General features: G+C 47.5%; 1 protein-coding gene across 1 annotated transcript in view; it reads left to right on the forward strand.

Moving 5' to 3' along the window:
• Window positions 1-9,498, forward strand: part of Fam161b (family with sequence similarity 161, member B) — an 18,845-nt gene that overhangs the window by 6,959 nt on the left and 2,388 nt on the right. The window contains exons 3-7 of the mRNA XM_013014732.1: window positions 336-886; window positions 2,449-2,795; window positions 4,250-4,377; window positions 8,030-8,194; window positions 8,636-8,735. Of these exons, the coding sequence (XP_012870186.1) occupies window positions 336-886; window positions 2,449-2,795; window positions 4,250-4,377; window positions 8,030-8,194; window positions 8,636-8,735 (1,291 nt within the window). The remainder of the gene's footprint in view (window positions 1-335; window positions 887-2,448; window positions 2,796-4,249; window positions 4,378-8,029; window positions 8,195-8,635; window positions 8,736-9,498) is intronic.

Below are 9,498 nucleotides of genomic sequence, written 5' to 3' on the forward strand. Positions count from 1 at the left end.
GGCTTTTTTCTTTTTGCTTATGTGGTGCTGAGGAATCGAACCCAGGGCCTCTAGCATACAAGGCAAGCGCTCTACCACTGAGCCACCTTCCCAGCCCCTTTACACTGTTTTCTCTCTCATATAGAAGATGGCTTTGAAAAGTTCCCATTGCCTGTGGGAAGGAGGGAGGCTTCAATGGGAAGGTTCTGGGCATGGAGGCTGTGGAGCTCTGCTGTAGGCTGAGACACCACTTGTGATCTGGGCACAGAGGCTTGGGGGGAAGGGAGGGAGGACCAGGGAGGGGCCAGGCCTCCCAAGTTTCTTGTCTACCTACAGGTCTGCTTTCTGTCTCTCAGGTGTGGCTCCACCAGGCGTTGTAGCTCCCTGAGCAGCCTTCCCTCTGACGTTCCCAGGCGTGAGGCTCAGCCACCCTCAGGCTCTGCACCTCCTTCCCAGCACAGAAGTGTCAGCTCCTGGGCATCCTCCATCACTGTCCCTCAGCCATTCCGCATGACACTGCGTGAGGCCCGGAAAAAGGCCCAGTGGCTGGCCTCGCCTGCCTCTTTTGAACAGGAGAGGCTGCAGGCCCAGAGGCAAGGCCAGGAGGAGGCTGAGTGCCACCGGCAGTTCCGGGCACAGCCTGTGCCCGCACATGTCTACCTGCCCCTTTACCAGGAGATCATGGAGCGCAGCGAGGCTCGGCGGCGGGCGGGGATCCAGAAGAGAAAGGAACTTCTCCTCTCATCCTTGAAGCCTTTTAGCTTTCTTGAGAAGGAGGAACAGCGAAAAGAAGCTGCTCGAAAGAGAGACTTGGCTGCCACAGCTGAGGCCAAGGTCCCCCAAAAGAAAGCCACCAGAAGGATCCCCAAGTCTATTCTGGAGCCAGCACTCGGGGACAAACTCCAGGGTAAAGATACCCTTGCCACCTTGCTGCCTCCGGCCTGAGGTCCCCAGAGGCACTGTTGAGGATTTAGTTAGGGTTCAGAGTCACCCTGGAGATAGCTGTTTATGTGCACCAACCAGAGCCCGCACACTCTGTGCAGGCCAGGAGGGAGGGTTGGGTCTGTTGATATGTCAGGGAGCCCTGTGAGGTCGTCCAGCCATTCCCCAAAACTCCTGGAGACTTGGCTCAGGCGTACATGGGAAGGAGCAGAGACCACGACACACCCAAGGACCAGCTAAGGCCAGTGCCGACAACAGCCAGATACCCCTAGGAAAGCAGCCAGCCTTCTATCCACACACACACACACGCATACACACACACACACACATGTACACACTCATGCACTCTCTGATGGGAGCACCCAGAGAAAGTGACCACCAGGCCGGGTACCAGTGGCTCATGCCTGTAATCCTAGTTACTCAGGAGGCTGAGATCTGAGGATCAAGGTTCAAAGCCAGCCCAGGCAGGAAAGTCCATGAAACTCTTATCTCCAATACACCACTCGAAAACCGGAAGTGGCACTGTGGCTCAAGTGGTAGAGCGCTAGCCTTGAGCTGAAGAGCTGAGGGACAGCACCCAGGCCCAGAGTTCAGGCCCCATGACCAACCCCCCAAAAAAAGTGACCACCAGAGCTGACTGTGTAAAGGAGAAGCATGGCCAATTTGTCAATGAGGAGAAGGTGGGGCTGGAGGCAAGAGGAAGCCAAGAAAGTTACAGAAGAGGAAGAATGGGGGGGGGGGCTTGTCCCTACCTCAGAAATGTGGATTTCATTCCAAGGGCACTCAAGAACCACTGACAGGTTTGAAGCAAGATATCTCATGATGATTTTGTGTAATCCAGAAAGATCACTCTGATTTCTGCATTAGATAATAAGGGTGGCAAGACTGGCTGGTTCTTCCTTCTGCTTTGCCTCTCAAGAAGAAATTATAGCTGAACACTTGAAATCATAGCTATTTAAGAGGCTGAGATCTAAGGATCATGGTTCAAAGCCAGCCCAGGCAGAAAAGTATGTGAGACTCTTACCTCTAATAAATTATCCCACCCCTATTCCCACCCTTCCCCCAAAAAAGACAAAAGTGGAAGTGGAGCTGTGGCTCAAGCGGTAGAGTACTAGCCTTAAGCAAAAGCAGCTTAGGGTGCTGGGAACTGGTGGCTCACACCAATAATCCTTGCTCCTTAGGAAGCTGAGATCTGAGAATCAGGGTTCGAAGCCAGTCCAAGTTCAGTCTAGTTCAAAGCCCCCTGGCCAAAAGAAAAGAAAAAAGCAGCTTAGGGACAGTATCTAGACCCTGAGTTCAAGCCCCAGACTTACACACACACACACACACACACAAATGTCTGAGCCAGGTGCAGTAGCATATGCATGTAATCTTAGCTACTCAGGAGCCTAAAGCCGGAGGACCTTGAGTTGGAGGCTAGCATGAGCTGCATAGTGGGAACCTGAACAACTACTAAAACTTCTCCAGACCTTTAGTGTACTGCTTGCTCTCTCCTCACCTATCACTGTCCTGACTCTTCCTCTACAGAAGCTGAGCTCTTTAGGAAAATTCGCATCCAGATGAGGGCCCTGGACCTACTCCAGATGGCCTCTTCTCCTATCCGCTCCTCTAGCAGCCGGGCTGACTCCCAGCCCCGCACAGCCACCCGCACTCGGGAAGAAAAGCTCAGCTTTCTGCAGACTGACTTTGGATTCCAGCCTCGGGTGAACCCTTCTGTCCCTGACTATGAGGCCCTGTACAAGGCCTTTCAGAGAAGAGCTGCCAAGAGAAGGGAGACACGAGAGGCAACTCGTAACAAGCCCTTCCTGCTGAGGACTGCCAACCTGCGCCACACCCCACGGCCATGCGATACTCCTGCCACCAGAGAGAGCAAGGTAAGAGTCCAGACAGGTGTCTGGGGCTTGTTCCAGGTCTTAAAGGAAAGTACTTCCAGTGCTGAGACCTGAGCTCAAGGACTTGTGCTTCTTGCTTAGCTTTCTTTAGTATATGCCAGTCCTGGGGCTTGAATTCAGGGCCTTGGTGTTGTCCCTAAGCTTTTTTGCTTAAAGCTAGTGCTCTACCACTTGAGCCACAGCTCTACTTTTAACTTTTTGGTGGGTAGAGATTTTCATTGCTAGGGCTGGTCTCAAACCATGATGCTCAAATCTCAGCCTTCTGAGTAGCTAAAGATTATGAGCTACTGGCCTCTGGCTTATTCTACTTAATTAAAAAAAATTAAGAACAACAACAAAAAAAAACCAACAGCTCAATTGGAAGCAGATCCACATTCTTTTTTTTTTTTTTGGCGGTCATGGGGCTTGAACTCTGGGCCTGGGCGCTGTCCCTCAGCTCTTCAGCTCAAGGCGAGTGCTCTACCACTTGAGCTACAGCGCCACTTCCGGTTTTCTGGTGGTTTTATTGGAGATAGGAGTCTCACAGTCTCTCCTGCCCGGGCTGGCTTTGAACCGCGATCCTCAGATCTCAGCCTCCTGAGTAGCTAGGATTACAGGCGTGAGCCACCAGCACCCGGCTAGATCCACATTCTTGTAAACGTAAATCTACAGGAATCCTCCTTCTTTCATCCCTCTCTGTAGAGAGATTTTGAAGAAAAATGTCTGGGAACCAGTGAATTGTTTATATTGTTTATATTCCCTTCCCAATACCAAAGAACTCCTCTCATTGTACTCCAAGCTACTCAGGAGGCTGAGATCTGGGGACCACTGTTCAAAGTCAGCCAGGCAAGAGAGTCTGTGAGACTCTTATCTCCAATTATTTATCAAAAAGCTGGAGGTGGAGCTGTGATCAAGTAGTAGAGCACTAGTCTTGAGCACAGAAGCTCAGAGATAGTGATCATATCCTCAGTTCAAGCCCTAGGACTATGCTAAAAGAAAGAAAGAAAACTAAGCTGGGCGCTGGTGGCTCACGCCTGTAATCCTAGCTACTCAGGAGGCTGAGATCTGAGGATCACAGTTCAAAGCCAGCCTGGGCAGGAAAGTCTGCGAGACTCTTACCTCCAATAAACCACCAGAAAACCAGAAGTCCCGCTGTGGCTCAAGTTGGTAGAGTGCTTGCCTTGAGCTGAAGAGCTGAGGGACAGCACCCAGGCCCAGAGTTCAAGCACCACAACTGACAAAAAAAAAAAGAAAGAAAGAAAGAAAGAAAGAACACTTTATGCTTAACGTTCAAATCTTGGATTAGTTGTTAAACTTGATCTCATTATGCTTGCTTTGTTCCCAGGGGAAAACAAAGAAAGGTTCTCATTTTCAGTCCTTTTTGGACATGGACTCCTAGCTCAGATAGAATCTAATCACACCTGCTGTCCCACTGTAGCTCCCTTCTTTGCCTACAGGATTCCCCACAGCCACCAGCAACACCGCTGCCAAGGAGTCACTCTCTGAGTGGCCTTGCTTCTCTCTCGGCCAACACCCTCCCAGTGCACATCACAGATGCTACCAGAAAGAGGGAATGTGCAGTCAGGTAAGTAGTTAGGCTGCACAAGATTCAGTGCTCTAATCTTGGCTTAAATGCTGGAAGCCACTTTTTTTTTTTGGTCGGTCATGGGGGATGAACTCTGGGTCTGGGCTCTGTCCCTCAGCTCTTCAGCTCAAGGCCAGCGCCCTACCACTTGAGCCACAGCACCATTTCCAGCTTTTTTCTGCTTATGTGGTGCTGAGGAATCAAACCCAGGGCCTCATGCATACAAGACAAGCTCTCTACCATTGAGCTAACTTCCCAGCCCTGCAAAGACACTTCAAGGAGCCCCAGGGTTTCTCTGATCAGGACAGGAATCTTGCCCTCAGTGTACAATGTCAAGGTTTGAGATCTCTTAGGGACCCTATAGAAATAAGAAAATAAAAATACAGAAAAACAAACAGCTACTGTTTTATGGAGTACAGTAGCAAGGACTGGGGGCATTGTGCAGCCAAGTAGACTCTTGTCTTTTAGAATAGATGCCTAAGATGAAACCTGAAGGATGAGGAATACACAAGACAATGCTGAAGAGAAAGAAAGTTCCAGACTGAACAACATGTAAAAGCCATACATATTTTTATTTTGTTTTTAGCCAGCCCTGGGACTTGAACTCAGGACCTGGGCACTGTCCCTGAGCTTCTTTTGCTCAAGGCTAGCACTGTCTACCACTTGAGTCACAGTGCCACTTCCAGCTTTTTGTGTTTATGTGGTACTGAGGAATTGAACCCAGAGCTTCATGCATGCTAGGCAAGCATTCTGCCACTAAGCCACATTCCCAGCTGCCCATACATGAAAGAGAAAAGTAGCCATGAGGAACAAAAATTCAGAGGGGCATGAAAAGCAGGTGGCTGAACTTGCTCAGAATTGAAATGCTCAGAAATTCATCTTGGGGAGATGTCAGAGTTTGCTGGGAAGCAAAAACTTTCCTTTCTTCCCTGGAAATCACACCCAGGGCCTTGTGCATGGTAGGCAAGTGCTCTGGGCTAGTTTTAGCTTTTGTGACTGTGTTTTTTTCACTACTGGGGTTTGAACTCAGGGCCTACCTAAATAGGCCACTGAGCTACCAGCTCTATTTATTTGATTTGTGGTACTAGAGACATGTGGGCCACTCTACCAATCCCTTTTTTTTGGGGGGGGGTCTGATCATGGGGCCTGAACTCTGGGCCTGGGTGCTGTCCCTCAGCTCTTCAGCTCAAGGCTAGCACTCTACCACTTGAGCCACAGCGCCACCTCCGGCTTTTTTCTTTTTTGCTTATGTGGTGCTGAGGAATCGAACCCAGGGCCTCAGGCATGCAAGGCAAGCACTCTACCATTGAGCCATCTTCCCAGCCCCACCATGATTCTCTCAATCTCAGCTTCCCACAAATTAAGTGACAGGCACACACTCCAAGCTATTCATTGCTAAGGGTGTTTGCTAGCCTCAAAACAATGCTCCTGATCTTAGCCTTACAAGTAGCGAGAATTAGAGCTGTTCTGGTACTGGGGCTTAGAGCCTCATGCTCTCACTCTGCTTTTTCACTCACTGTTGGCTATGACTTTCTAGCTTTTTGTTAACTAAAGACCAGAGTTTCTTGGGTTTGTCTGCCTGGGGTGATTCTGAACCAAGATTCTCAGATCTCAACCTCCACCCTCCTGAGTAACTAGGATTATAGCATGAGTTGCTGGAGCCAGCCACTTGCTTTAATTTTTCAGTAAGAAATTAGGCAGAGCTTGATTGAGTAGGCAAATGAGCAAGCATACAGACAAACAGGCATGCAAACAGACAAGCAGAAAGGCAGAGAGGCACTCTAACATAGTGTGAGTGCTCAAAAGAAGACATATTCCTTGTTTTATTTTTAACTCTTTATCAGACACAACTCTGGTATTGTTCTCATCAAACCAGCCCTCAGGAGTTTCTTTTCCACCAGGCCCCTGTGCTGATACTTTTCAGTACCTTATTGTAAGACACCCAGGGAAGCGGCTAGAACCTCTCATGCTCCAGGCCCTCAACAGGAGTTACAGAAATATAGTTAGGGTTTAAGAGATACTCCTTTCTCCCTCACATTTCATAGTTACTGGAAGAGTTAAATGTATTAGTAACCTAAGGCCCAGTGAAACAGACTGGTTCTAATCCTGGCTTTTCCAATGGCATGCTGGGTAATTTGTCTGACCCTCTCTTATTTAGTGTCCTCCCTGATGCCATTCTTTACCTCATAAGGTACCCTGTAAGGATGACATGACATGATGAAATGTACTGGTGCTCGGTTCATAATTGGTAGGTCAGTAATTGCTTCCAAGTAGGTTGGAAGCCTAGGCAAGTTTGAATATTTCAGCTAGTTAAAGATTTTTTTGTCAGTCATGGGGGCTGAACTCTGGGCCTGGGCACTGTGCCTCAGCTCTTCAGCTCAAGGCCAGTTCCCTGCCGGGCACGGGTGGCTCATGCCTGTAATCCTAGCTATTCAGGAGGCTGAGATCTGAGGATCACAGTTCAAAGCCAGCCTGGGCAGGAAAGTCCATGAGACTCTTATCTCCAATAAACCACTCGAAAACCGGAAGTGGTGCTGTGGCTCAAATGGTAGAGGGCTTGCCTTGAGCTGAAGAGCGCAAGGACAGTGCCCAAGCTCTATGACCAACAAAAAAACAAGCCACAGTGCCACTTCTGGCTTTTTTTCTGCTTACGTGGTGCTGATGAATGGAACCCAGGGCCTCAGGCATGTGAGGCAAGCACTCTACCACTGAGCCACCTTCCCAGCCCTTAAGGATGTTTTTATTTCACATATTCTCTTCTGTTCAATGAATAAATCTCTCCTAGGGCAGAAAATTACTGGGTCTATATTGCTTAAAAGACTTCATCTGGGCTGGGAATGTGGCTTAGTGGTAGAATGCTTGCCTAGCATGCATGAAGCCCTGGGTTTGATTCTTTAGTACTACAGAAAAAGCTGGAAAGTGGTGCTGTGGCTCAAGTATTAGAGTGCTAGCCTTGAGCAAAAGAAGCTCAGGACAGTGCCCAGACCCTGAGTTAAAGTCCCATGATTGGTTAAAGCAAAAACAAAAACACTTAATCTACCAATTCTCTATCTTAGAATCTTTTTTTTTTTTTTTTTGTCGGACATGGGGCTTGAACTCTGGGCCTGGGCGCTGTCCCTCAGCTCTTCAGCTCAAGGCGAGTGCTCTACCACTTGAGCTACAGCGCCACTTCCGGTTTTCTAGTGGTTTATTGGAGATAGAGTCTCATGGTCTTTCCTGCCTGGGCTGGCTTTGAACCGCGATTCTCAGATCTCAGCCTCCTGAGTAGCTAGAATTACAGGCGTGAGCCACCAGCGCCCGGCCATTTCCAGCTTTTATTATTTTTATTTGTGCTATTACTGGGACTAGGACTCAGAGTCTGGGCACTGTTCTTGATCTTTTGTGCTCAAGGTTAATGCTCTACCTCTTGAGCCACAGCTCCAGTTCTGATTCAAGCGCCCGACTTGAATCTTTTTTTTTTTTAATAGAGATTTTAGTACAAAAAGGTTATAGTAGAGGGAAATAGAACTATTGCCTGCTTCCTAGGCAGAAAATGCTATGGTATATTATTTGCCCCATTCATAAAAAACAGCAACTGACTTTGCAGAGATTCCTACAATTACTTTACATATTCCCAGGCTTGTCATCTGTACTGTTTGATTCTCCCCTTTAGAACGTCACTTGAAAAAAAGGACAAAGCGGATGAAAGTATTCAGTGGTTGGAGAAGCACAAAAGAAAGTGTCAAGCCATGTCTAAATCAGTGGCTTTACGTGCAAAAGCCATGGATCCCCATAAAAGCCTGGAGGAGGTGTTTAAAGCAAAGCTGAAAGAGAATCGGTTAGTGTCCTTCATGTGTCAAAAGGGTGCCTGCAACAAATCATTGGCCTTGAAAATGTCAAAATGAAGTCATCAGAGCATGCTTTCATAATCACTAATCAATGCTTTTGCCAGGCAGTGAGCAATTAAAAAATATGCCTGGGAATTACTCTGCTTAATTGGAAAGGATATTTTTGTTTATTTGTTTTGCCAGTGCTGGGGCTTGAACTCAGGGCCTGGGCATGTCCCTGAGCTTCTTTTGCTCAAGGCTAGTACTCTACCACTTGAGCCAGAGTGCCATTTCTGTTTTTTTTTTTTTCTGTTTATGTGGTGCTGAGGAATTGAACCCAAGGCTTCGTGCATGGTAGGCAAGCACTCTACTACTAAGCCACATTCCCAGCCCTGAAGGGTATTTTTGATCATAAAAGACAGAATTTTTTCTAGAAATCTTGTTAATTCCAGGAACAATGACCGCAAAAGAGCAAGAGAATATAAGAAAGAATTGGAAGAAATGAAGAAGAGAATACAAACAAGGCCCTATCTCTTTGAGCAAATTTCAAAGGTAAAATCAAACTGTCATTCATTTTCTTTCTGCTGTGGATAAAAGTTACTTTAGAAATTATGAGCCATTCTAGGGCTGGGAAGGTGGCTCAGTGGTAGAGCGCTTGCCTTGCATGCCTGAGGCCCTGCATTCGATTCCTCAGCACCACATTAAAAAAAAAAAAAAAGCCAGAAGTGGCCCTGTGGCTCAAGGGGTAGAGCGCTAGCCTTGAGCTGAAGAGCTGAGGGACAGCGCCCAGGCCCATGGTTCAGGCCCCATGACCAGACTCCCCAAAAAAGAAATTATGAGCCATTCTAATGGGTGGCTTTTAAGTTTTTCCTCAGGACTCAAGATAGCCAGTTCTGGGTCTTGAACTCAAGGTCTCTTTCTTGGCTTTTTCCACTCAAGACTGATGCTCTGCTACTTGAGTCACTCCCCTACTTCCCACATTTTTCTGGTCAATTGGAAACAAGTCTCATAGACTTTTCAAGATGGCTGGCTTTTGAATCCTGAACTTTTATGCTCAAGACTAGCTGTCTATGGCTTAAGCCTTCACCTATGTCTTTTTGGAGGTTAATTGGAAATAAGAGTCTTGTGGATCTTCCTGCCTGGAGTTGTACCAGGATCTTCAGATCTCAGCCTCCTGAGTAGCTAGGATTATACGTGTGAGCCACTAGCACTGGGCTTATTGAATTTACTTAAGGCAGTTTACTTCCAATTTGTTACTGTTTAATATTCCCAATGACATTCTGGTTGCTTTTAAATCTTAAATTTTTTTTTTTTT

Source organism: Dipodomys ordii, unplaced genomic scaffold, assembly GCF_000151885.1.
Source record: "Dipodomys ordii isolate 6190 unplaced genomic scaffold, Dord_2.0 Scaffold2, whole genome shotgun sequence".
Classification (NCBI taxonomy): Eukaryota; Metazoa; Chordata; class Mammalia; order Rodentia; family Heteromyidae; genus Dipodomys; species Dipodomys ordii.